Raw genomic sequence first — 27,290 nt, forward strand, 5'->3', positions numbered from 1 at the left:
TTCCTCCTTCCCAAAGCCTAGTTAGCACTTTCCCAGCTTTGGGAAGGAGGTGGGAGGGCTCTAGGACCCTGCCAGTGTCTCACACCCTGGGGTAACCCAGCCAGATGGATGGGGTATAAATAATAAAATTATTTATTATTATTATTATTCCAAAACGAGGCGCTTCCTTACCCACCTTTGGGAAGGGAGCATGAGGGCTGAGGAGGGTCATCAAATGTTCACCTCTCACAGGGCACCCTAAAACCCTTGCCTGCCACTGCCTCTCCTCACCTTCTTAAGGATGAGATAAGAGATGGAAGCATTGGCGTCGATGATGATGGTGGAGATTTTGTCGTCCCGGATCTCCTTGAGCAGCGGCGTCGGGTCGTTGGTGTCATCGAGCATCCGGATGGACAGCGTCTCCTTGGAGATGAGAAACTGACGCACGAGCTCCTCCAATCGCAGCAGGCCTGGTGGATGCAAAAGGAACAAGGGGTTGCGCCAGCATTTCACCCAAGCCAGAGCCCAACCCAACCTGCCTGGCTTCAGAGCTTAGGACTTGGCCCAGGAACCATCCGATCAGGACATAAAGGCATTTGAACACCTCTGCTTTTATATATATATTCTTGTGCCCAGAACAATAGTATAGGAAGCCCTGCTTTGCATACTAATTTTGAATGAGGCTAGGGCTTCAGGTAGTCAAAGCAGGGTCTTCTCTGTGGTGGTGCCAACACTATGGAGTGGGGTCCCTGACCAAGTCTGCCAGCATTCAGCTTTTAAGGAAGTGAAGGAGCTCCATTTTCTTCACATCTCGTCACTGGGGCCAAACTAGGCATGGCGCTAAACAAGTATTTTAATTTAAAAACACTTAATTTTTAAAAGTTCCAAAAAAAAAAGCCAGAGGTGTGATGTTTGAAAACCGCTTCCATCCCTATGGCTCACACCTCTGTGAAATCTGATTGGCTACCCTCTGGCCCCGCCTCACAAGCACGGCATTTGCCCCCTCCCACTCTTCCCTCTCCGTTCCCCGCCAAAGAGCTCGGCCACATTTTCTCACACTCAGCCTTGGCGCAGATGAGGCTAGCTGAGGGGTAGTTGAAGGACTTGAGAATACGGGATACGGCCAGGCTGACGTCCTCGTTGCTGGGGTAGAGGCTGACGGAGGCGAAGCGCAAGTACTGCAGCTTGGGGGTCTCCTCGGGACCCACCTTCACGTGGGGGATCTAGAGCAGAGAAAGAAGCTGCTTGTTTACAGTGCTAACATAAGCATCCCCATGTCCTCCTCTGCAGCCGAGAAGTCGGCACACAGGCTGTCTTCGTTTAGACCAGGTTCTGCAGAACAGAAAACTCTTGTGACAAGTGTTACATGCAGCAAATTAATTACAGTTCCATAGACTGCTTAAAGCAATCAAAGCCTTTTGGGAAGTCTATTATATACTGGGTGGGCTACCGAACCAGATTCCCTCCCCTTTCTGTCACTGACTGCAGAAAGAGGTTGAGAAAATTTTTAAAAGCAGCCGGAGCTTCAAGTAGGAGTTAGGACAGAGATGAAGAGAAGGATGGGGTCTGTAATAAGAAACCCCAGCAGCTCCTAAAGTTTTAAACAGGCTTTCCTAGGCAACCATTAATTCAGAACGGTTGAATTAATTTGAATTAATTAATTTGCTGTAACCTGCCTTGGGATCCGTTGGTGAAGGGCAGGTAATGATTTTAACAGTAATAATAATGTCATTATACAGGTGAAACTCGGAAAATTAGAATATCATCGAAAAGTTCATTTATTTCAGTAATTCAACTTAAAAGGTGAAACCAGTATAGGAGATAGACTCATGACATGCAAAGCGAGATATGTCAAGCCTTTATTTGTTGTAATTGTGATGATTAGCTGAGGAAAAAACCGAAATTCACAATCTCAGAAAATTAGAATAGTGTTGAAGATGGTGGAGGTGCCATTACCTCTTTTTCCCCGCAGATGTGGCTAACAATGGAAGCAGAGGCCGGACTGGAGGCTGGGCCCAGGACAGAAACTACGCCTTTGGGCAGGATCTGACACACTGTGGTGCGGGGGCAAAGGGAACAGGAGAAAGAGGTTATACAGATTTATTATTATTGTATTCTGCAACTTGTTCTCACACCTGTACCCAGACCACCTGAGCAAAGCCACATGGCATTGCACACTTAACCTCATGGAAATTGCCTTTTCACATCCTCCTGATCACCCTATAACATGGACACAAACATCCCCACCCGCTGGCTCTCACAGCTGGCCATGAGGATGATTAAGTTGCCTTGGCTATAATTCTGTCCACCTAACTGCTGCCCCAAACCTCTGAACAAACCGTCTGCATCACCTTTCAAAGTTTTCAGCTCTTACCACCTGGTCAGGGAATGGAAGAAGGTGCTGTCCGTCCCGTCCTGTCCCCCCACTGCCCTGTATTCACAACCTACATACAGCACTGTTTCCGTTGGGCTGCAGTTCATCTTTTACCAAAAGCTACCCTCCCCTATGGTGAAATGGGGCAGCATCTGGGATTTTCTACTTTGGAGGAAAAGATGACATGGAGCAAGTTTATAAAATGATCCGAGGTGTAGAGGATGTGACTTGGGAAAAGCTATTCTCCCTTTCTCCTAATGCCATAACTCTTGGATCTCCAGTGAAGATGAATGGGCCAGATTGAAGAGAGTATTTCTTCACACAGCACATACCGTAGTTAAATTATAGAACTTTCTCCCAGAGAAGGAAGTGACAGTCACTGACTTAGATGGCTTTCAAAGACAAGTTCATGGAGCAGAAAGCTATTGATGGCTTCAGGGCCGTCTGCAGTGCCCCCACCCTTTTAAAAAAAAACCTATAGCCTCTCCACTTTAGGATATGCGTCAGGATGGAGAAAAAAAGTTAGCCACTTTCTGAGCAAGAGGGATACGTTTATGGGGAGAAGAAGAAGTCATATTATGATTTGACTCTGCTTTTTAATGCTTCAAAACGTGAAGCTTCCTCACCGGCCTCCGAGAAACAGACGGGCGAACAGCAAGTCCTCCCGGAGCCAAAGTTCCTACTGCTGCTGCTGCTGCGCTCCCGGCTTGTCTGATTCCAGCAACGGGCTCGTCCCTCTTTGGAAGAGCGGGGAGCGCAGAAGGGGCAGGAAGCAGGCGAGGGGCTACGCTGGGCAGGGCTGGCAATGAGAAGCATCCAGGACGGCGTCGGCAGGGCTGCGGCCGGGTGGGGACAGTACTCCGAGAGGATTACACACACACACTCACGCGCGCACACAGAGCCACGTGCCAACCTGGCAAGGGTGGGGGAAGAGCGTGAGCGAGAGGCTAATGGACTTCTCGCGTGCGAGGCCAGAGAGACTCGCGGAGGGGAACAGACGCTCCGCAGAAGTCCACGCACCTGCCCTCGGAAGAGCTGCGGAAAGTTGGGAGGCGGCGGCGAGGACACCCCCCCAGGCTGGGCGCTGCGTTGCGGCTGCCGGAGGTCCACTGCAGCATGGTGGCCGGTGCGCAGGGAAAAGGGAGGCCGCCAGCAAAGCCGCGCAGCTCCCCCTCTCGCTGGGGCGCCCCTGAGGGGGCGGCGCCCTGGCACAACACGCCAGTAGCCCCAATAGGAAAGACGGGCCTGGATGGCTTCTCGGTAGTGGCACCCTCCCTGTGGAACGCCCTTCCATCAGATGTCAAGGAAATAAACAACTATCTGACTTTCAGAAGGCATCTGAAGGCAGCCCTGTTTAAGGAAGTTTTAAATGTTTGATGTTTTATCGGGTTTTTAATATTCTGTTGGGAGCCGCCTAGAGTGGCTGGGGAAACCCAGCCAGATGGGCAGCGTATAAATAATAAATCATTATAATATTATTATTATTCATCCACAATTGGAGGCAGTAATGCTTCTGAATACTGGAAACCACAGAAGGGGGGAGTTATGAAGGAGGGAGAAACACTTTTCTCTATCGATTTACCCCATGCCATACATAACTGGACAAACTTCTACAGTGGTGCCTCGACTTACGAATTTAATCCATTCCGAAGGCACCTCCGTAAGTCGAAAAATTCATAAGTCAAAAAACGCCATTGGAAACACGATTTTCCATAGGAATGCATTGGAAATGGAAAATTTCGTAGCATCCCTATCTAAAAATTTGCAAGTCGAAAAATCCCTATCTAAAACCGCCACGGTTTTTTTTCGGATGTTGAGTCGTTCGTAAGTCGAGGTACCACTGTATCTTACTTGCCTTACTTGCCTAAAAAGTCCCAAACGCTGTAAACTTTCCTTATGGGAGAGTCTCTCCATCCTGTTGATCATCTCAGTTGCCATTTTTGGAACCCTCTCCCAACTCTACAATATTCTTTGTGAGGTAAGCCCCTCCCCTGCCCCCCATGAGCCTAAGATTCCAGTGATGCACACGGGCACACACACACACACACACAACCTACTGGTGTCGGTGGTCTCGTACTGGCTGTCCCGCTGCAGTTCGAAGATCTCCACCTCAACTCGGGCTTTGGCAGGCACCTCAATGATGCTGTTGATGTGCTCGCGTGCTAAGGCTAAGGCCAGTCGCTCCCCCCGGCCGCACACTGTCTGGTCGTCCAAAATGGCAGCTGGTCATGGGGGACAGCAAGGCGGGGGGGGGGGGAGAAAAGCAAGAAGTCGGTCATTGCGGCCCGGCCCGCTCACGGTGGAAAATCTCTCCTCTGCAAACATCACTCATGAGCACCCAAGGGTCCCTAAACGGGGGGGGGGGCTTCTGCCCATTGGGACCAGGAGGGTAAAAAGTAGGTGGCCAATGGCACTCTTTCACACCCATCAGGCCTGATGGGATTGGAGGAGCTTAGGGTGTCAGTTTCTCAACTCCAAGGAGACGTTATTGGCCTGGATGCCGGATGGCACCAAGGATCCGATACTACTGTTCAGGGAGATTCGAGGGATGGTAAGATTTCAGCCATCATCATTGTTGCCAATGCTTCCATCTCTCATCTCATCCTCAATAAAGTGAGGAACAGTGGTGGTTGGTGCCCATTGGGTCTGGTAGGGTTGAAAACAGGGAGGCCAAGGGGAGGTGCACCCAACCAACCAAACACCCAACCAGTCAATAATGCTATTTGTAGGCTGCCTTTCCAGAGTTAAAGCCATGCTCAAGACAGCTTTTTTAAAAAAATTTAAAAAATTTAAATTTTAAAAAATTGCATAATTACAAGCCTACCAAAAGTAGTCATAAACAAAAAATAAACAAGTACACAATGAAACTGAACGATTTTCACGTAAATCATAAGAAGTTCTAAAATAAGGATACAAATAATAATGATAATAATGTCAATAACAACAGCAAAAAAAAACCCTAAGTAACATTCCAGCCAGAGCTAATGACAGGCAGAGTCATCTGATTCTGGGTTTGTCCCCATTTTCCCTCCCTGCTCAATTCTACAAGGGCAAATCTGAAACTACAGTGGAAGAACAGGCAACTGGGCATGTTGTAAGTGAGATGGCAGGCAATGGCTTGCTGAGTGCAGAAGGAGATTGGTGGGGCAGTTTTCCAGTGGCCCCAAAGGACCAGCCCCTACAATGTCAAAGGCATGCCTGGCTCAAACCTGATTTTTAAAGCTGCCCTCCCTGAATCTCACCATGCAATCTTTGGTCCTCCATTTATTATCAATAAAAAAAAATTGGTGTGGCGCAAGCGAATTTTTCTTCTGAAAGTGTGGCACAGAGGAAAAAGTTTGAGAACCACTGGGCTTTGACCAGGAATGGAACTCTTGTGGACTTCCAGATGTTGCTGAACTCCAACTCCCATCAGCCCTAGTCATGGGCCAAACCGGCAGGGGCTGATGGGCCTTGGAGTCCAACAACATCTCTGGCGTAATGGTTGCCTAAAGCCCACCAACTACGGTAGAACCGCAAAGTTGTTTTAAACTACTCAAGCCTTCCTAAGGAGCACAGAGTGCCAGGAAACTACTCCTTATCCCAGAACATTCCTTTCCCCCAGAATTAACATCACTAGCTCCACAGAGAGCAATGACAGCAGATGACACGTTTTGCCAGGACTCCTGTAATGAAGGGGGAGAGCTCTGCCAATGACCATTAACCGTGACAACTAAGTGGAAGCTCTGGGCGTGCAGGCAGTGCACTTCCAACTACAAAGGAAGGGAAGAAGGAAGGGCAAGCACCTTCACACCTTTTTTGAGAGCATCTGATGCACCTGTAGCTACTACAGTGCCTCCTTTAAGGCACTTAGGGTAGCCAGATGCAAAAGGGCACAGGGCTCCTGTACCTTTAGTTGTATCATGCCTGCTAGCCCTGCTGAAATTTTCGATGTTTGCACTACTATTAAAGGTGCAGAAGCCCTGCCCTATTTTTGAATTCAGCCACTGTACAGTAGTGCATGGACATGATATGTGTTTCCTGCAACACAGGGTTAGGGGGGTCATAGGGACCAAATGGGACTCTCTGTTCGGCCCTCAAAAATAGGTTCAGGCTACACACTGGCCCTATTTCACACCCAGAATTTTTATTTTTTATTATTGCCTGGCTGGAATGCGTCATTAAATTCTAATCGTGTATCTCGCTTGTCTGGATGGATAGAAATATGCATGCTGGTGTATGTAGAAGCTCACTTACTGTACGGTTACAATTTAATGCCTTGCTCTGCCTATTTTAACTGCTGGCCCCACCTGGCACTGACATAGAATTATATCATAGAATCGTAGAATTGCGGAGTTGGAAGGGACCGCAAGGGTCATCTAGTCCAACCCCCTGCAAAGAAGGAATCTTTTGCCCGATGTGAGGCTCAGACCTATTGCCCTGAGACTAAGAGTCTCACACTCTACCCACTGAGCATGTGGCCCTCTGAGGGTTTGCCAGCATGCACACTGCCAGTGATACCATTTCAGTGGCAGATTTGGAGGCGCCATTAAATTGGTTTGGTGGAAAGCTGCCACGGAGTCCTCGCATGTCCTGCCCATTCTTCATTTGTCCATTTGTTTCATTTGTTATAGATGCTTTTAGCTGAGGTTCCTTGCATTGCAGGGGGTTGGGCTAGATGACCCCCAGGGTCCCTTGTGGCTCTGCGATCCTGCGATTCTATTCCCTCTGTGGAGTTTGAGGCAGCTGACCCACTCATGCGCTGACCAGACCCAGACCAGCTTAGCTTTCAGACCATGCCACCTGCATCCTGTGCCAACCTTCCCATGGCATCTCAGCCCTGCCTCCACCATAGTAGAGTTGCCAGCTGACCAGAAAATAACAGCCACCTGGTTATCATGCAGCAGCAGCAGCAGCAACAACAAAAAGCAAGCAGCACATGGCTCTTTGATGGTGCAGACTTAAGCACTGTTGCCTCCTAACATCTGCACATGATGCTCTTCAGGAGTGCCTGAAGCCAGTAGAAGTGGCTGCTGCTACACAGAAACCAGCCCCACCAGATGTGCTTGAGTTGGAGAAGGCAGCTGATGCCAGGGAACCAGGGGCTGTAACTGACAAGCAGCGGGAAAGCAGAGGGTCATGGGCTGCTGCTCAGAGGAACATCGGAAGCTGCCTGGTGCCAATCCAGACCATTCGGTCCATCTAGCTCAGGACTGTCTACACTGGCCGGCAGTGGCTTGGCATCGTTTCAGGCAAGAGTCTCTTCCAGCCGTAGCAGGAGATGCCCAGGATTGAACCTGGGGCCTTCTGCTTGAAAGGCGTACTGAGCCATGGCCCTTTGCGTCCCTTCAGGCAGCGGCAGATGGTGCCTGCTGGACTTGGGAGGGTGGAAAGCAGAGAGGACCACAGCCGCCGGAGCCACAGCCAACATCTGGCACAGACAACAGATTTTGGGTTTGTCCCCCACCTTCCTCCCTGATTAGTTCTGCACGGGCAACACAGAGTGAGGAGGAGGAAGATGGCAGGCAGGACTGTCCCCTGGGTGCTTTAGGTAGGAAAGCTTTAGGTAGGAAAGCCCACTGCTCCTTTGTCAGATCACGCCCCCTTGCCACTTTTCTGGCAGAGGACGAAAAATCCAACCATTTCCTTCCAGCTTCAGAAGACTTGAATGTACAGCATGCAGCAGCCACACAATCGGCAACCCTAGCTGAGGTTTGTCTATCATGGATGGATCCTGGCCCCTCTAATCCTGCCCTAAGGGGCCTTTACCCTTTCAACTCTCACTGGAGCAGAACTGCTGGGGAACAGTGATAGGGTGGGTCTTGCTGCCAATTTGTTGGGCATAGATATATCAATCCCTCTGTTGTTTTATGTTTTTTGGGGGGTTGTTGTTGAATGGTGGTGCAGTGTGGGGTCTTGAGGGAGAGGGTCTGGAGTTTATCTCAATCCCTCAGTGAGAGTGACAGTTGGGGGTGCAGCAGCCTGAGTGAGGGTAGGGCTTTTGTCCATGGGACACACATTTATATGTTGGTCATGGGTTGTATCCCGCAGAATACAAAGTATGTAAGCATCTGACCAGCACAAGGATTTCTGCTTCTGCAATAGGGTCGCAGGTGGCGCTGTGGGTTAAACCACAGAGCCTAGGGCTTGCCGATCAGAAGGTCGGCGGTTCGAATCCCTGCAACGGGGTGAGCTCCCGTTGCTCGGTTCCAGCTCCTGCCAACATAGCAGTTCGAAAGCACATCAAAGTGCAAGTAGATAAATAGGTACCACTACAGCGGGAATGTAAACAGTGTTTCCGTGTGTTGCTCTGGTTCGCCAGAAGCAGCTTTGTCATGCTGGCCACATGACCTGGAAGCTGTATGCCAGCTCCCTCGACCAATAGCGCGAGATGAGCACCGCAACCCCAGAGTCGGTCATGACTGGACCTAATGGTCAGGGGTCCCTTTACCTTTACCTTTACCACACACACTGCCTTCCCTCACATCCTTCCCCAATTCTGCTCTGGAGGGTTGGGGGGACCATTGATGAATCGCTTCCCTTTAAAGATCTCCAAGCAATTTTGCAAAAGAATCATCAGCAACTGGGAAAAAGAACTTTGCACAACTTCATACGCAAAAACTATTGTGATAGAGGAATCAAACAATGCTTTCGTATGTAAAAACAATTTCGAATCCAATACATGAGCAAATCAGGATGGTGATCCCTACTGAAAAGGATTGTTGAAAAAGGAATAACTTCAATAAATGCCCAAAAGAAAATAGAGGTGGCACCCGTCTGACGTGTAGTGGGAGGGAGTTCCAAAGGGTAGGAGCCACCACACTAAAGGCCCAATTCCTGTATCATATGGAAGGGACCTCCTGATGAGATGGTATCTGCAGGAGGTGCTCACCTCATTGATCAATCCTATTGCACCCTTGGTGCGTCGGAGACAGGGTGCTTGTTACAGTGTGGTTCTGTTGTGAGTGTTTTGTCCTCTTGTATGCTAGGTGTGTATTTTATGAAGGGATGTCACATAGAAGGTGGAGCAAGCTTGTTTTCTCTTGCTCCAGAGGGTAGGAACTGAACCAATGGATTCAGGTTACAAAGAAGGAGATTCCAAGTAAATATATGGAAGAACTTTCTGATGGTAAGAGCTGTTCAGCAGTCGTACAGACTCCCTTGGAAGGTGGTCAACTCTCCTTCCTTGGAGATTCTAAAGCAGAGGTCTGTTGGCCATCTGTTATGCATGGTCTGCTTGGGATTCCTGCATTGCAAGGGGTTGGACTGGATGGCCCTTGAGGTCCCTTCCACCTCTACAATTCTATGATTCTGTGATTTAATGGATTGTGTAGAGCAAAAGACGATTGAGCTGGGGGTGGTAGCAGTGGCAGCGGTTCTGAATGTAATGGTCTTTAGCGTACTTGTTACAGTTTTGTTGTGTAATTGTTTTTATTGATTATCTGCTAATTATATTTTCTGAGTTGTGCTGTAACTATATAATGTTCTGCCGGTGCTGCTTCTGTTTATTGCTTGTAAGCCACTTTGGGGTTCATTTGAATGGAAAGCGGAGCAGAAAGGCAATCAAACCGGATCAATAGCTGCTTTCACGTGACCCCACGAAATGTCTTTCCATTCCCCACATTTTCCCTGTTCTGATTTATTCCCCCTGCAGCCACCTGGACGCAAGGATGGAGAATGGAGCTGTCAAATGGCTGTCGGATATTTAAAGTGCACTCAAACCAACAAGTGACGTTTTGCTAGAAAGGCACATGATAGGAGCTGGAGCTCACAGAGTTTTCCTGTAAGTTTGCTGGAGAGACCTCTGTGAGAGACATTCCCACTGTGCCCTGAAAGGGGGCGTCAGTAGCCATATAACTTCTCCTACCTGCCTGGGCTCATCCTCTTTTCTCTATCGCTCTTACTCTTCCACCTTCATCACCAAGACAGAAATGTGAGAACATCAACTGAGTCTGAGCTCCAATGCTCAGGCTCCATCTTAAACTAAAGTTACCGTATTTTTCCATATAAGACTGGGTTATTTTATAATAAAATATATATGCAAAAAATTGCGGGTCGTCTTATACACAGATAGTGGAGAGATAGGACAGGCAATTGGTGGCTGCCGCGAGCAGGAGATTGTCAGCGGTGTTTTCGTGGGTGCTGCAAGGTCCGCTGGCGATTGGCTGCTGCGGCAGTTGGGCGGGCGATTGGCTGTGCTGGTCCTGCGGGTGAGCGAACTTTGGCAACCCCCCCCTCAAAAAAATAGCTCAACAAGTCTGGGCAATCTCCCCCCCCCCAAAAAAAAAATGCTCAACAACTCTGGGCAATCTCCTCCCATTTTCTCAATTTGGAGTCCCCAAAAAGAGGGGGCATCTTATATACAGGGGAGTGTTATACACGAAAAAATACAGTATGTCTTTGTAGCTGGGTTACCATTTTAAGCCTGCCTGGACAAAGCTGCTGTATCTGTTACTCTTCAAAAAAGAATTAAGAGCGAGTAAATATTACTTTTACCTTTTAGGTAAAGGTAAAGGGACCCCTGACCATTAGGTCCAGTCATGACCGACTCTGGGGTTGCACGCTCATCTCGCATTATTGGCCGAGGGAGCCGGCGTATAGCTTCCAGGTCATGTGGCCAGCATGACAAAGCCGCTTCTGGCAAACCAGAGCAGCACATGGAAACGCCGTTTACCTTCCCGCTGTAGCGGTTCCTATTTATCTACTTGCATTTTGGCGTGCTTTCGAACTGCTAGGTTGGCAGGAGCTGGGACCAAGCAACGGGAGCTCACCCCGTCACAGGGATTCGAACCGCCGACCTTCTGATCGGCAAGCCCTAGGCTCTGTGGTTTAACCCACAGCGCCACCTGCGACCCTATTGCAGAAGCAGAAATCCTTGTGCTGGTCAGATGCTTACATACTTTGTATTCTGCGGGATACAACCCATGACCAACATATAAATGTGTGTCCCATGGACAAAAGCCCTACCCTCACTCAGGCTGCTGCACCCCCAACTCTCACTCTCACTGAGGGATTGAGATAAACTCCAGACCCTCTCCCTCAAGACCCCACACTGCACCACCATTCAACAACCCCCTAGGCTCAGTGGTTTAACCACAGCGCCACCTGGGTCCCTGGGTCCCACTTTTACCTTTTACAAGACTGATTATTGTTTTAAGGGGGAAAGACAAGGAAAACCCAGACTTGCTTAAAGCGTCATGAGTTACTTAAACCAAAAGGCTAAAGCTGGTTTATCTAAGCTTCCCCTTTAAGCTGCAAAGGGATGGTGCTCTGCTGAACTCACAAACGCGAGGAAGGGTAATACCTAACAAATATATCCTTTCCAAACATCTATCAACATCCCAGCACCAACCCGACCCGGTCCCCCCTGCACCACCCATCTAGCCCTGTTGCCTCATCCCGAGGACCCAGTCACCCACAGCAGCAGCCAGCTCTGTAGATCAGCCCCCCCACCCCACCCCATGGGTGACCCCACTTACCCATGCGCAGAGATGACAGCACCTCTAGGCTCTTGTGGGCGAAGCCGAGAATCAGCAGCAGCAGCAGCACGGGCAAAGCCGGCATCTTCTACCCCTCCTCATGGAGAAAGTTCGGCCGTGGCCTCCGCGCTGCCACCTGCAGGAGGGGCAGGAGAAACACACCCCGTGAGCGGGCACACCGAGTTTGGCACAGCGACCCCTTCTGGACACACCCATAACGATCCCTTGCAGTATAGCTTGGCCAGAGGGGGCTCGCCAACCTGGGAAGGTAGCCCATCTGGGAGAAAGAAAACTCTGGTCCTTGCCGAAATATCTTCAGGAGAAGAAAAGTCTAAGTAAGCTCTACACAAATCTGGAGCGGAATCCCTAAGGCGGTTGGATGGCACTTTGTAGACCTCCCTACAGCAACTCCTGCAGCCAAGCTGGTACCAAGTGTCTTGCTCTGCTTTCCTTTGGACCATATCAGCAAGGCCAAGAGGGGGTCTTTTTGTCTAGGCAGCCCCGGAACTCAATACACACTACCCAGGCTTGCACCCCGGGGTGGTGACTTCAGTGCTGCTAATGTAGCAGCTTGACTTCACCCCGAGAGGAGAACTCCACTGTCTCCCGAGACACACGGATGCCAAAAACAGCAGCATCATAACACCTGCTGTTGAAGGGGCCTTTGAGGGACCAGAGGCACCACATCCTCCCAGCTAAAAGCACATCCTCCCAGTTAAAAGGAGGACCCTAAAATACCCTGGTGCTGAGCCTCATGCCCTGTTCCTCTGCTGACCCCCTGTCCTCTTCCGCCCACTGCCTGCTGCAGCCAGCAAAACTCCTTTTGCTCCAGAATGGGGAAGGAGAAGGGTGAACCAAAGGTACAGTGGAGGATCAGGGTGGCTGCACGTCTGTGCCTTGGTGCGTTTAAAAAGGTGAAGGCAAAGGACCTGCAGATGGTGCCAGCATGCAGCAAACTCCACCAGCTACCTGGGGCCTGGGGATGTTGCTGAAGGTCTCACACTGAGCTGCTGAAACCATGCCATCCCTAATCCACTCTCCCAGCTGCTCTTGCAGAGCTCAGGAGACGAACCAGGAGGGCAACTAAAAAGAGGTTCCAGAAGCAAGGGAACCAGGAAGTTGGCATATAGCACATCAGACCATTGGTCCATCCAGCTTGGAACTGTCTACACCAGCCTTCTCCAACTTGGTGCCCTCTGGAAGTTTCAGACTACATCTCCAGAGGATACCAGATTGGAGAAGGCTGGTCTACAACCACTGGCAGAAGTTCTCACCGGCTTCATTTGGGAGATTCCCAAAACTACTTGGAGATGAAAATAAAGATGTCCCCTCCAACAACTCTCTGATGAAAATAGGGACGCCCTATTCCATACCCTCCAACATTTCTCCAATGAAAATAGGGGTGTCTTAAGGGAAAGCGGGACATTCCGGGATCAAATCAAAAACAGATGGCTTCTGTAAACCCAGAACTGTCCTTGGAAAAGAGGGATACTTGGGGAGTATTTTGGCCCCTCCAAGACCCCGCCGACTGCCAAACCTCCTCTCTGCAGCCCACTGCCCCCTTATGGCCACCAAGTCCAACGCTCCCCAAGCTCTGGGCATCCACCCAAGGCCTGATGCTGCAGAGGGACCAGAACATCCTCCTCCCCCCTTGCACTTGACGCTGGTCCTGCTATGAGCTGAGTCAGCAACACTCCCCATCCGACGTCCTCGCACTGCGTTCACCTTGAGCATTAATATTTATTTTCGCTCAGCCTCGGCCGGGCAAACGGCACAGCTGAGGTTCGCCGAAGGGGAGACGCATCAGACTCCGCCGCCCCCTCCCCTTTTTTCCAGGGTGGGGCAGGGAGAGTGCCAAAAGTGGGGGGCTGGGGCAAGGAGGGCAGGGAGAAGGGTCAGTAGCTGGCAAAGGGGTGCTGCGCTTCACAAGCTCATTTTGACGGCAAGGAGGAAGATTCCTGTAGATAAGAGCCAGGAGGAGAGGGAAAAATGCACCTCCAGCTGAAACAGCAGATTATTTCTAAAATGAGAGGCATGCATGATCAGTGCTCAGAGGCACTGTTTCTCTCAGTACCAGTTGCTGGAGGGCAAACAACAGAAATGAGGGCTCTGGCCTTCAGGCCTCCTTCTGGGCTTCCCGAAGGCAACTGGCCAATTGCTGCTGGAAACAAAGCTCTCGTTGCATTCACATGGAAGTGCCCGAGCCCGTCTTCCTGGCTAGCAGAAGAGGGAACATCCCTCACCGCAACAGGACTCAGGTGCCACTTCCCCAGTCGCTGCATACCCTCCAACATTCCTCAGATGAAAATAGGGACGTCCTATTCCATCTTAATTTTTATTATTTATATGCCGCCCATCTGACTGGGTTGCCCCAGCCACTCTGGGTCGCTTCCAACATAAATAAAAACATATAATCAAGCATTAAACATTAAAACAAAACAAAACACTTCCCTATACAGGGCTGCCTTTAGATGTCTTCTAAAGGTTGTACAGTTACTTATCTCCTTGGCTCGGGGCGGGGGTGTCGCATAACTCCATACCCTTCAACATTTCTCCGATGAAAATAGAAATGTCCTAAGGGTAAACAGGTCAAATCAGAAGCCAGGACGGCTTCTGTAAATCCAGGACTGTCCCTGGAAAAGAGGGACACTTGGATGGTCTGCCACGGTGGTGCCAAGGGCTGAAAAAGCAGGATCCAATGGAATTCTCTCTTCTCAACTCCCCTCCAAGCTGTAGCAGGCTCTGAAGCAAAACTGGCCAGTAGCAAAGGTGGATTTGGGTGTCTATGCATCATATCCTAAGTTAAAACTTTGTAATGATGCCATTCAGGGGCCGGGAACCTCCAACACACAGGTCATTCTCAGTGTGCCAGGGTGTCCAATTTGGTGTCCACAATGCCACTTCCCCCACAAAGTACAGCCACCTGTCAATCAGCTGGCGTTACTGGGTGTCATCAGCTGACAGGCAGGGTTCAGTTCTGCAGGGTGCTGCTCCTTTGCCAGCATGTTCCTTGAAGCAAAAAGGACAAGATGGTTTGCATCCTTCCTCATCCCTTAACTCAGGGCTGGAGCTTGGGTTTTGTTTTGTTTTGTTTGTTTGTTTAACAGCAAACAGAAATGGAAGAGGGAAGCAAAGAAATGGCAGCCCTTCCGGGAACCTGTTGCTCAAAGCTAGAGTGTCATCTTGCCCCTGGCAAACTGCAACTCAAATGAAGGCCTGAGCATTACGCTAGGCCTTGTACACTGCAAGGGAAGATACTATCTTTTCCTTACTCCAAATTAATTAGGGATTAATTTTAGCAAAGGGCTCCGAGCTGAGCCCCAGGAACCACTTTCAGCTGCAGGGTCTTTCTGCATTCAATTTTGTTTTGGGGTTTTTTTTAATGCCCTACATACTTATTGGTATTCCGGAGCCGGTTGGAGAGAAGAATGCCTGCTTCCAAGGCAAGCCCACATAGCCAGAGGGGTGAGGAGGCTTAGCAGGGATGTGGGAAGCTGGAAGGGCACCTCAGAGATCATCCTCAAGAGATGCCCTGTCCAGCCTTTATTTTGGAACCTTCAGTGATGGAGAGCCTGCCACCTTCTGAGGCAGCCTATTCACTGCTGAACTTTCTGCCAGGAAGTTCTTCCTCATTTTTAGTTTTTAAAATCTGCATTCTTATCATCTGAACACACTGGTTTTAGGTTGTACCCTGCGAACCAACAGAAAACAAAATTGCTCCATTATCTCTGTGACCCTTCAAATAGTTGAAGATAGGGATCATCTCGGAAGAGCCGGAGTGTAAATTTAAGTAGCCTAATATAGAATCATAGAATCATAGAGTTGGAAGAGACCACAAAGGCCATCTAGTCCAGCCCCCTGCCAAGCAGGAAACACCATCAAAGCATTCCTGACAGATGGCTGTCAAGCCTCTGCTTAAAGACCTCCAAAGAAGGAGACTCCACCACACTCCTTGGCAGCAAATTCCACTGTCAAACAGCTCTTACTGTCAGGAAGTTCTTCCTAATGTTTAGGCGGAATCTTCTTTCTTGTAGTTTGAATCCATTGCTCCGTGTCCGCTTCTCTGGAGCAGCAGAAAACAACCTTTCTTCCTCCTCTATAAGGCATCCTTTTATATATTTGAACATGGCTATCATATCACCCCTTAACCTTCTCGTCTCCAGGCTAAACATGCCCAGCTCCCTAAGCCGTTCCTCATAAGGAATCCTTTCCAGGCCTTTGACCATTTTAGTGACCCTCCTCTGGACCCGTATCAGCTTGTCAGTATCCTTCTTGAACTGTGGTGCCCAGAACTGGACACAGTACTCCAGGTGAGGTCTGACCACAGCAGAATACAGTGGTACTATTACTTCCCTTGATCTAGATGCTATACTCCTATTGATGCAGCCCAGAATTGCATTGGCTTTTTAAGCTGTTGCATCACACTGTTGACTCATGTCAAGTTTGTGGTCTACCAAGACTCCTAGATCCTTTTCACATGTACTGCTCTCAAGCCAGGTGTCACCCATCCTGTATTTGTGCCTTTCATTTTTTTTGCTCAAGTGTAGTACTTTACATTTCTCCTTGTTAAAATTCATCTGGTTTGCTTTGGCCCAGTTGTCTAATCTGTTAAGGTCATTTTGTAGTGTGATCCTGTTCTCTGGGGTATTAGCCACCCCTCCCAATTTGGTGTCATCTGCAAACTTGCTCAGGATGCCCTCAAGACCATCATCCAAGTCGTTTATAAAGATGTTGAATAAGACTGGGCCCAAGACAGAACCCTGTGGCACCCCACTAGTCACTACTCTCCAGGATGAGGAGGAGCCATTGATGAGCACCCTTTGGGTTCGGTCAGCCAGCCAGTTACAAATCCACTGAATGGTAGCATTGTCTATTTATAAATATTTATAATTTATTCATAATTATAATTTATAATTATTTATAAATAAACTTTAAATATGTTTAAAGTTGTTTAATTTTATTATTTCTCAGTGAGCTATTGGGTGGTTTGGTGTGTTTTTTTAAAGGCTGCATATACACTTTCTACTCCCTCTTCAAAACCGAAAGGTCTAGGTTAGAGCAAAGGGGAAGTAAGCATGGTGTCTCTGGGTGCTGCTGCACTACAACTCCCATCACCCTTGACCAGGGGCAATTCTGGCTGAGGCTGATGGGAGTTGTAGTCCAACAACACCTTGGCTTTTTCTTTTTTAAATGAGATTAATTTATTCTTCTTCTTAAAATGAAAGACAGGCATTCAGGGCATACCTGTGGAGGAAGTGGAACCCCAGCAGCCAAGGGTGCGAAGGCGCCAGAAGGGCACGGCAGCAAGCGGGCAGATGGGTTGCATTAACACGATCAGGAACCGGCAGCAGGGACACCCCTAGATATCATATCACGCTGCTAGGAAGCGCTTTGGGGGTACTCGCAGCCGCCGCCAAGTTTGGCTAACGAGGGCTCTCTCTCGTGCACCACGTGGCAACCGTTGCCAGGAAACAGGAAGCTGCTAAAAAGGATGTTGCGGTTGCTAGGCAGAGCCACCTGCAGCTTGGCTGCCCTCTCTCACCTCCTTGCCCCTCCAAGCAAAGGAGGGAAGTGCGTGCCCAACCAAAGGTGGCCTGGGGGCATGGCAGCGCTTCTCCTACAAGGTGCTTTCTTCCCAATCTGGTGCGCCGCATATTTACACTTTCTAAGGGATGAAAGTCAGCGACGGGACGGGAGGTGGGGAAAGGGGCAATTTGTTGTGCAATAAATTCTCCTCATTTGTCACGCACGGTCCCTACATTGGTGCAGCTAGGGAGGAGGGGTTATTTTGCTAATGCAGGGGGGAACTCTGTGGTCCCGAGGGGGTTGGACAAATTCAGGGAGCTATTGATGGCTACAAGCCATTGGTTGGAGGCAGCAACGCTTCTGAATGCCAGTTGCTGGAAACCACAGAGTGCTCTTGAACCCGGGCCCTGCTTGAGGGTTACCACAAGCATCTACTTTAAGAATAGGCTGGCAGACTAAGTTGAGCCGTTGGCCTGATCCTTCTGCCCTAAACATGCCTAATTTACATCACCAGGCCCTCTTCTGTGGACAATGCCAAGGGACTTACTTCAAATTAAGAAAGAAAACAGGCAGAGATCCGAAAAACACTAACAGATTTGCTACAGAAAAGGGCTGTCTTTCACGTTGGATGTAACAGACTGACGTGGCTACACAGCCCTCTGGAATAATAAACAGAAGTTTCCCTCCCTGAGTAGCAACAGGAAGCCATTTCCCACACGCTAATAATTAAGGGCCAACGGCAGATGATGGAGGGGACCTTTGACCGGCCAGAGGCTGCTGAACTACAACTCCCATCAGCCCCAGTAGGCATGGCCAATGGTCAGGGATAATGGGAGTTATGGCTCACCAATCTTTAGAGATATCTTTTCTCAACCTGGGGTCCCCAGATGTTATTGGACTACAACTCCCATCATCCCTAGCTAGCAGGATCAGTGGTCAGGCAACCCAAGGTATGTATAAACCAGCCCATTATTATTATTATTATTAACATTTGTATACCAACCTATACCTGTAGGTCTCAGGGTGCTTCACAACACAAAGTTACAGTATACAAAGCACAAACTACATAATAAAAATAAACAAAGCACAAAATACTTAATAAAAAAATCAAAACATAAAGGCAGCAAAATGTGGCTTTTCACTCAATGAGCTCACTCCTTCTCCCAGGCCCATTGCAAGGCATCCCCCAGAGAACTCCATATGTCTTTTCACTGCTGATTCTTGCACTGCTGACATCAATTGTGCGTTCTGTGAAAGGATCTCGTCTCACGAGCGAACCTTCCCACATTTCCCTACTGGCCTGTTTTTCCCTAAGTCGGTGACCCAGATGCTTCCAGCATCCAGCACAGGACCTTTACGCCCCTTCCTCTTATTCTCCACTCTCCGCTTTTCAACATAGTCTTCCAGAGCAGGGAGGTTCCCAAAACTTAGGCTAGCGCCTCTGTCTTTCCTGGATCTTTGCTTAGGTATAGAGCGCAGATCAGCCGACTGTACAAATGTAACATCCGTATTCATTGCCCTGCCTGCCGCTGGCATGCAGCCCCTGGTGGCTGGCCAGAAGGGACTGTGGCTCTCTGGCTGTAAAAGGTTCCCTATAGTAGTTGTGGAAAGGGGACTTTCCAACAGGTGTAGTTTGTCATGCAAGCTACACCTGCTGAATTAAGTCATCCACACAACTATTATAGGTGCTGTCTTTTTTGCATCAGGATGACCTGCAGGTTCTGTTTTTAATAATAATAATAATAATAATAATAATAATAATAATAATAATAATAGATCATTTATACCCCCGCCCATCTGGCTGGGTTTCCCCAGCCACTCTGGGCGGCTCCCAACAGAATATTAAAAACACGATAATACATCAAATATTTAAAAACTTCCCAACACAGGGCTGCCTTCAGATGTCTTCTAAAAGTCAGTAGTTGTTTCTTTCATTGACATCTGACGGGAGGGCGTTCCACAAGGCGGATGCCACCACCAAAAAGGCCCTCTGCCTGGTTCCCTGTAACCTTACTTCTCGCAGGGAGGGAACTGCCAGAAGGCCCTTGGAGCTGGATCTCAGTGTCCGGGCTGAACAGTGGGAGTGGAGACGCTCCTTCAGGTATACTGGGCCGAGGTCATTTAGGGCTTCGAAGGTCAGCACCAACACTTTGAATTGTGCTTGGAAACGTACTGGGAGCCAATGTAGGTCCTTCAGGACTGATGTTATATGGCCACTTCCAGTCACTCCCAGTTAGGGCCAAGGTATTTCCCTGCCCTGCTTAATCCACATTTCATGAACACCACCCCCATTTTTATTTATTTAAACTTTTAAAGCTTATTGCTTCCAGTAGTATTCCTGCACCACAGCTAAAGCTCCGCCTCAGATGGGAGTCGCTCACTCCCAACTCAACATTTAAAAGGGACAGGAATGCCAGCCTGTCCTCTGTATATTGCCTCTGGCCAACCCTTCTCTGCAGACCCGAATTCTTGGATTCTGCACTCAGGTGCTGCTTAAGAGAATATTTAATGACAAGTTCCTCCTCATTGACTTGCATGAGTGTCGTTCATATTCACAGCACATTTGGAAAAGAAATATTTGCATCAAAGTTCAAACGGCAACAGACACACTCTTTTCTCCACCCCACGATACACACAGGCGCTTGCTTGGCAGTAGGGAATACGGAGAGTCTTCACTCAGTGTGTAAAAGCGGTGACTCCCAATAAGATTTATTATGGGGCAAATAGGAAACACCCTGTTTCTGAATTCTGACACCCCTGGCTGGACCTTCCTCGGCTAGCCAGATCATAAAGACGGAACCTGCGCTTGTCTCCCTGGTCAGAATCTCAGGTCCAGTCCCTACTCTAAAAACCGAAACAAGACCCAAACCCCCAATAGCTTTCACAATATGGTGTAGGAACTCTGGGGTTCCTCAATAAGAAATTCATTTAACAGCAGGATAAATTCCCCGGAAGTCAGCTTGCTGGCCATGGTGTATCTTCTTGCAAAACTGCAGACACAGGGGAGTGTTGCCCTTACTCTAAAGCAGTGGTTCCCAACAGGTGGTCCGGGGACCCCCAGGGGTCCGCGAGCTATGCCAGAGGGGTCCGCAAGATGCTATTAGAATAAAAAATATATTAAATATATTTCGTATGATAACAGAATTTTTGTTTTGGCCGCTTCCTGCATGAGCAGAGTCTAGCGCAAAACTAGAATTAGATGAGGCAGTAGTTCTGCTGTATGCCGTTAGGTGGCGCTTTACAAACACTACTGTTTTGCAAAGAGGCAGCGTGCGCATTCTACTAATGCTCACTTCCCCAAGATGCTTTGCGCGCGTCAGCTTCAGGTACCCTGTCTTCTCCATTCCCCTCCCTCCTCCCTGGACTCTTATAAAAAGACTCTTAATTTGGCTCTCACTTTTTAATTTTAGGATTAGGAATAGTGGCTCGATGAGGGGTCCTCGAGAAAATTTTGTTGGGTACCCCTGCTCTAAAGGACACTTTCAGTGCCTGTGGGGCAACCCAAGAGAGGCACCCATTGCCTCATGGGAACTGAGAACGCTCCCAGAATTCTCTGCAACATCAAACATCAAATTCTCTGCAACATCAACCATGACAGACACACAGGGGCTCCTGGAAGCCGCCCAGAGTGGCTGGGGAAACCCAGTCAGATGGGCGGGGTACAAATAAATTATTGTTATTGTTATTAGGTAGTTAGGTAAAACTTATCTAGGAAGCGTTTCTTGAGGGTAAGAGTTTTGACAACGAATGATGCCACTCAGTGGCGTGCGATGAAATTTTTCATTGGGGAACGGTTAGGGCCAGAAGTGCCAGCTTGCAAAGGTGATGGTGGGGGACCGACTTCGTGAGCATGGCATTGTGGCATCCCGATGTCACACATGTGAGCATCACACCTCCCCCTCTAAGCTAGACAGAAGCTTCCTGGGCTTTAGGAAGGAGGTGACAGGGCTCTGACAGGATGCTGGAGCCCTCTTGCCTCCTTCCCAAAGCTGGGCGGACTTCAGTAAGGTGGGAGGGTTCTTGGACCCATTGGAGCATCACACTTCCCTCCCTAAGCCAGGCAAAAGCTTCCAAGGCTTTGAGAAGGAGGAACAAGGGGAACATTTAGGGGGGTAGCCTAGTCTCCCTAGTGCATTGTCCGCACGCCGCTGATGCCAACACTATGGGTTGCCTCCAACTAAGTCCTACTCAGAGTAAGCCCATTGAAACGAATATTCCCACATAAATTCAGTGCGCAACGTTTTCTTCATGCAGGGGAAGCTATGCTAACGTCACTGAAAGAAAATGGGAGGCGCAATCCACCAGCTCCGCTCCCCAGCACTTAATCTTTAGCTCATCACACACTAAAAGAGGACTTCTCTGAAATCAGGACAAATGTTTACACGGAGTACATGCAACAAGAAACAAGTAGTCGGAGCGAAACCTGAGAGAGTATTTTGAGCCAAAAGTCCTGTCAGATAGCAAAGAGGAAGGCCCGCTATGGCGGCCAAGGAGCTGAAACTGACAAAGAAGGACAAAGTGGTCACAGGCTTCTTCCTGTCAGAAATGTCAGCTCAGCTTGACAGACTCTGAACTAATCTAACCACTGGTTGGAAAGATGTTTTAAAACCTCTGGAAGATCGAGTTACTATAGTCAAAGGCAACCTTACCAAGGTAGTTCAGACAGCCATTGAAGCTGTGAATCTAGCTGTCAAACAGGTGGGAAAACTGAAATTGCTGGGGCATAATACTCTCAGCTTGCAATTACAGAGGAGGTAGAAAATGACCGCCACTGCTTGAACCTAAAAGTGAGCAGATTAGTCAAGGGTTCTGGGCGTGAAGCTGTAATACCCTTCATGGCAAAAATGGCTGGTTAAAGTGCTATGTTCAGAATGAATCACAGAATTCAACACTGATGCGTTGTTTAGAATTGGTCCAAAAGAACCGTTGGCCTAAAGACCTAGTGATCCGCTTCAGGAGTCTTGCAACTACAAGAAATCTCCATTTGCAAGCGAGTATACAGCCTGGAAAAAGTTACACGGCAAGACGAACTGCTGTTATTTCTTTACAACTTAAGTCCCGATACGTAAAGGCACATTGATGAATTCCACCTCTACACAGAAAAAATGCAAAAGGCAGGCATGAGATATAGGTGGGGTGATCACCACTACAGATAGTGTCATGCATTGGGCAATCCACTCATACGGAGATGAGGAACTTATTATATTTACTTAACTTGGACTCCTCATCCCCTCTCCTTCAACAACGCTGATCCCATGATGAAGAATCAGACATGGAAGAAGACTTCAGGAGCAGGGGTGGGTGGGGAATTACGGTAGGCATCAGAAGGCACATGTTAAAAAAACCTAAGGAATGTTTACTGAAACGTAAGAGATTTCCCCTCCAATATATTTCACCAGGTACATTCAAAGCATAAAGGTAAAAGGTAAAGGGACCCCTGACCATTAGGTCCAGTCGTGACCGACTCTGGGGTTGCGCGCTCATCTCGCATTATTGGCCGAGAGAGCCGGCGTATAGCTTCCAGGTCATGTGGCCAGCATGACAAAGCCGCTTCTGGCGAACCAGAGCAGCACATGGAAACACCGTTTACCTTCCCGCTGTAGCGGTTCCTATTTATCTACTTGCATTTTGACGTGCTTTCGAACTGCTAGGTTGGCAGGAGCTGGGACCAAGCAACGGGAGCTCACCCCGTCACAGGGATTCGAACCGCCGACCTTCTGATCAGCAAGCTCTAGGCTCTGTGGTTTAACCACAGCGCCACCTGGGTCCCTACATTCAAAGCATAAAGGGTAGCAATACTATTTGTTAATTTAACTTTTCTCCTTTTGCATAACTTGAAGATACGGAGGGATGTTATATTTTCACCGCGGGCTATAAAGGCGGTAAAGACACAGCGTTGTCCCAGCTCCCCTTCTTGGATAAAACTTTTAAAGCATTGGAAACATTCCAGGGGAGCTGCTTCCTGGAGGTGATTTGAATCCAGCGAAGCATTTACAGCACAATAAAAAGGGAAGACTGATCCAAACAAATGGGAATGCTCAGCAAACACTAGAGGAACTTTGAAAGACTTCATCCTAATGTGTGAAATTGCACCTGGTTGTTGTTGTTTTTTTACCCCTAAAGCTAAAATGTATACACATGAACAGCTTACATCCTATCATCCGCTGGATGAGTTTAAAAATTAGGCAGAAACTGTCTGCCTGAAAGTGTCAGATTGCATCTCCGTATGGGTTACTGTCAAACACTAGCCCTGCTCTGTTTGCCTGCTGTTCTGGAGCTTCTTTCACTACTCCTGCAAAATCAGTTGGTGGTGGGAAGACTGGATTCATCAATCACAGGGTATTTTGTAGTGAACTCCTGCTGCAACCTTTCATCTGCGACCACTTGGGATGCCATAAAATTGGCCATCAGAGGAGTCTGTATTAGTGGAACCTCAGCCATCAAAATAATCCACAGAAGCAGAACAAGAATGTCTGGCGAAGGAAACTGGAGAACTGGAACTTAAACATGAAAAAGAACACTTCTTTTTAAAAACAGGCAGAATTAAGGCTGCAAAAATTCCCACACAACTAATGTATGTTAATTCGAAATATGAACTTCTAAATGACTTGCAAACCAAATTGAAAAGAAACCAAGATCTTCTCATGCCAACCACTCAATATTCTCAGTAGAGAGGTTACATTAAGTACCGGTAATATGTTTGAATGTTGAATGTTTATATCTAGAGACAATGGATAAAACAAATACAATTAGCTGTACTGCTGGATAACTGCTGAATGGTTATTGTATATTAGTATTTTTTTTAATAACCAATAAAAATTGTGTGTTTTTTAAATAAAAACAAACGAAATAGTAGAAAAATTGGTTCTGTACAGAACTAGAAGAGGAAGCTTTGCTTTGACCGTAGCGAAATGAGCAACATTTTTGCAGACTTCTATACAGTACTGTACATACAACTCTTTGTTCACCCAAAGAACAAATGGTGGAGCTATAAAGATATTTTACCACAAACAACTGGTATTCCACCACTGGCTGAAAAGCATAAAGTATATCTAAACCAAAATATCTCAAGCAAAGAAGTGATTGAAGCCACCAAGAAATTAAAGAATCATAAATCCACAGGCATTGATGGCTTTAGATCTAACTTTCATAAAAGAAATTTGGGGGAGGGGGACCAGCCCCTCCTCATCTTGCCAACTTATTTACTGACCTCATGTAACAAGGTTCTATACCTTCTTCATGGTTCTATTCCAAGATTGTGTTACTACCCAAACCAAGGAAGAATGCAAAATTGCAGAATCGTATCAGTCCATCCAGTAGCAGCCAATGTGGCGGCCAATTCAACACTCCCATCGTCATTCCCTCACCGGGACAATCTCCTCCACCCTCGCTCCTTGCCCTCTTTGTAAGCTCCAGTTGTCCACACTAGAATTAGTTGATTCAATTACAAAACATATTCTACTGGACCAAGTAGACTTTATGCGAGGGTGGCAAATACCTCACAGTTATTCAAAGGCTCCTTAAATGCACTTTAACACGCAATCACAAAACTCCCAGCTATTCTTTCTTTAGACTCCTGTAAAGGTTTTGACAAGACCAGCTGCGATTTCCTGAAAACACTAATGACCAAAATAAACATGGGCGATTCCTTCATAAGGGCTGCAATGCTCATTCTGCGGCTAGGATCAGAGTAAATTCTTTTGTTCTTAATCAAGTTTCATCATTGGACCACTGAAGTGTGGGTGCTTGCTGACCTCAGCATCTTAGCATTCGTCGTGGAATCTCAAGACCACTTGGTTATCCATGCCACTGCGAATTTAGGACTATTTGGAGATCAGTATGTTACTCTATCATGTCTCAGAGAGACTGGGAGCATGGGCTGCCTTTGCACTCTGGGTAAATTGCAAGGGATTGGCCGGTGGTGCATCTTTCTGGGATCCCAGGATCTACTTGATAATTGGACAGCACCAAATTCTTACTTCCTGGTCTGGGGAAAATAGGCCAGAGTCTCACAAGGTGGTGGCAGCAGTAGCTGGCTCCCTGCAGTGGTGTTGGACAGCTGGACATGAGGAATAGGTGCAAGAGGTTTCCCCGAGTCCCCCTTCTCTATTAAATGTCTTAATATTTGGCAAAACATGCTTCTTCCCTTTATACAGGGGAGGTCCTGATTTAAAAAACCATCACCACCTCCATCTCCATTGCTAGGTAAAGGTAAAGGGGCCCCTGACCATCAGGTCTAGTCGTGGGGTTGCGGCGCTCATCTCGCTCTATAGGCCGAGGGAGCCGGCGTTTGTCCGCAGACAGCTTGGAGGTCATGTGGCCAACATGACAAAGCTGCTTCTGGCGAACCAGAGCAGCGCGCAGAAACGCCGTTTACCTTCCCACCAGAGCAGTCCCTATTTATCTACTTGCACTTTGACGTGCTTTCGAACTGCTAGGTGGGCAGGAGCTGGGACCGAGCAACGGGAGCTCACCCCGTTGCAGGGATTCGAACCGCCGACCTTCTGATCAGCAAGCCCTAGACTCTGTAGTTTAACGCACAGCGCCACCTGGGTCCACTATCTCCATTGCTACTGCTTGCTTATTTTAAAAAAGGTAAAAGGTAGAGCCCCTGGACAGTTAAGTCCAGTCAAAAGCAACTATGGGGTGTGACACTCATCGCGTTTCAGGCTGAGGGGGCTTTCTGGGTCATGTGGCCAGCATGACTAAGCCACTTCTGGCACAAAGAGACACCGTGACGAGTGCCAGAGCACATGGAAACGCGTTTACCTTCCTGCCGCAGCAGTACCTGTTTATCTACTCGCACTGGTGTGCTTTCGAACTGCTAGGTTGGCAGAAGCTGGCACAGAGCAATGGAAGCTCAGCCCATCACGCTGATTCGAACTGCTGACCTTCTGATCAGCAAGCCCAAGAGGCTCAGTGGTTATCATCCCCGTTTAAAATATAAGGATTGGCAAGCAAGCTCCCACTTTGGGGCAATTAAATAAGTGTACGTGCACCAAGTGTGACTTTAAATTATTTGCACTGTGTTGCACAAGTGACCCAAAATTTTGCTGCTTTTGAGACACACGCTAAATGCTGTCAATGACACCCTCTGCAAAAAAAAATGGTTTCTAAAACATACAAGTTTGCACTTGTATAATGTTTGGGTTTGTTAGCAACGCACCAAAATAATGTGGAAACACTGATGAAAAATGGGCTGCCACAGGAATGAAAAGGCCACAATGTTCTAGCTCAGCATAGATTATTCTTTGAGAATATTGAAGAAAGAATACCTTACTCCTATCAAATGTGATCTAGAATCTCCATGTTGGAGACTGGGTAGGGAAATTGGCACCTACCTTCACATGAGGTACCAGTGCCCAATAGTACAAGTATTCTAGGTAATTGTATTTGATGAAATAATGTGGTAACTGGTCAGTTACTATGCCACCAGCACTGGAATTATTAAACTTATTGGAGAACATAAGCCATAATAAAGGTCCTAGAAAGACTTTCAATGAATTGTTGGTACAGTGGCGTTAGGGCATACAAAAAATTATGTATTTTCTATAACTTGGTACCCTTTAGCTAGCTATATCAGCATATGTGGATTGGAAAGACTCACCAAACAATTTACGGTTTAGACAGTGAGTTTTACCTGTCCTGGACCCATACCATCCTTTGTAGTACCCCACATTTGTACTTGTGGGCATGATTGGCCTTGATTGCATTATTCTGTTGTTGTTGTTGTTGTTGTTGTTTTCAAAGAAACCTTAGCACCATGCTGGTTGGGGAAAGCTTACCTAATTAATATTTCTGTTTATTATTACCATTAAATTTATTACCCGTCCATCACCAGCAGGTTCCGGGGCAGGTTACAACCATTTAAAATTCAGAATTAAAAACAGTTAAATCAGATGACAGTCACAGGAACAGGATGAAAACACACACCTCAGGCGTCAAAAACCCTG

General features: G+C 47.9%; 1 protein-coding gene across 1 annotated transcript in view; it reads right to left on the minus strand.

Annotated features, from left to right (window-relative positions):
* GRIK5 (glutamate ionotropic receptor kainate type subunit 5) overlaps positions 1-27,290 on the minus strand; it is an 84,575-nt gene that overhangs the window by 40,601 nt on the left and 16,684 nt on the right. The window contains exons 2-6 of the mRNA XM_035117543.2: positions 11,812-11,947; positions 4,411-4,575; positions 1,936-2,033; positions 1,037-1,202; positions 271-449 (exon numbers count right to left, since the gene is read on the minus strand). Coding sequence (XP_034973434.1) covers positions 271-449; positions 1,037-1,202; positions 1,936-2,033; positions 4,411-4,575; positions 11,812-11,896 — 693 coding nt within the window. The 5' untranslated portion in view covers positions 11,897-11,947. The remainder of the gene's footprint in view (positions 1-270; positions 450-1,036; positions 1,203-1,935; positions 2,034-4,410; positions 4,576-11,811; positions 11,948-27,290) is intronic.

This window comes from Zootoca vivipara, chromosome 6 (genome assembly GCF_963506605.1).
Source record: "Zootoca vivipara chromosome 6, rZooViv1.1, whole genome shotgun sequence".
NCBI lineage: Eukaryota > Metazoa > Chordata > Lepidosauria > Squamata > Lacertidae > Zootoca > Zootoca vivipara.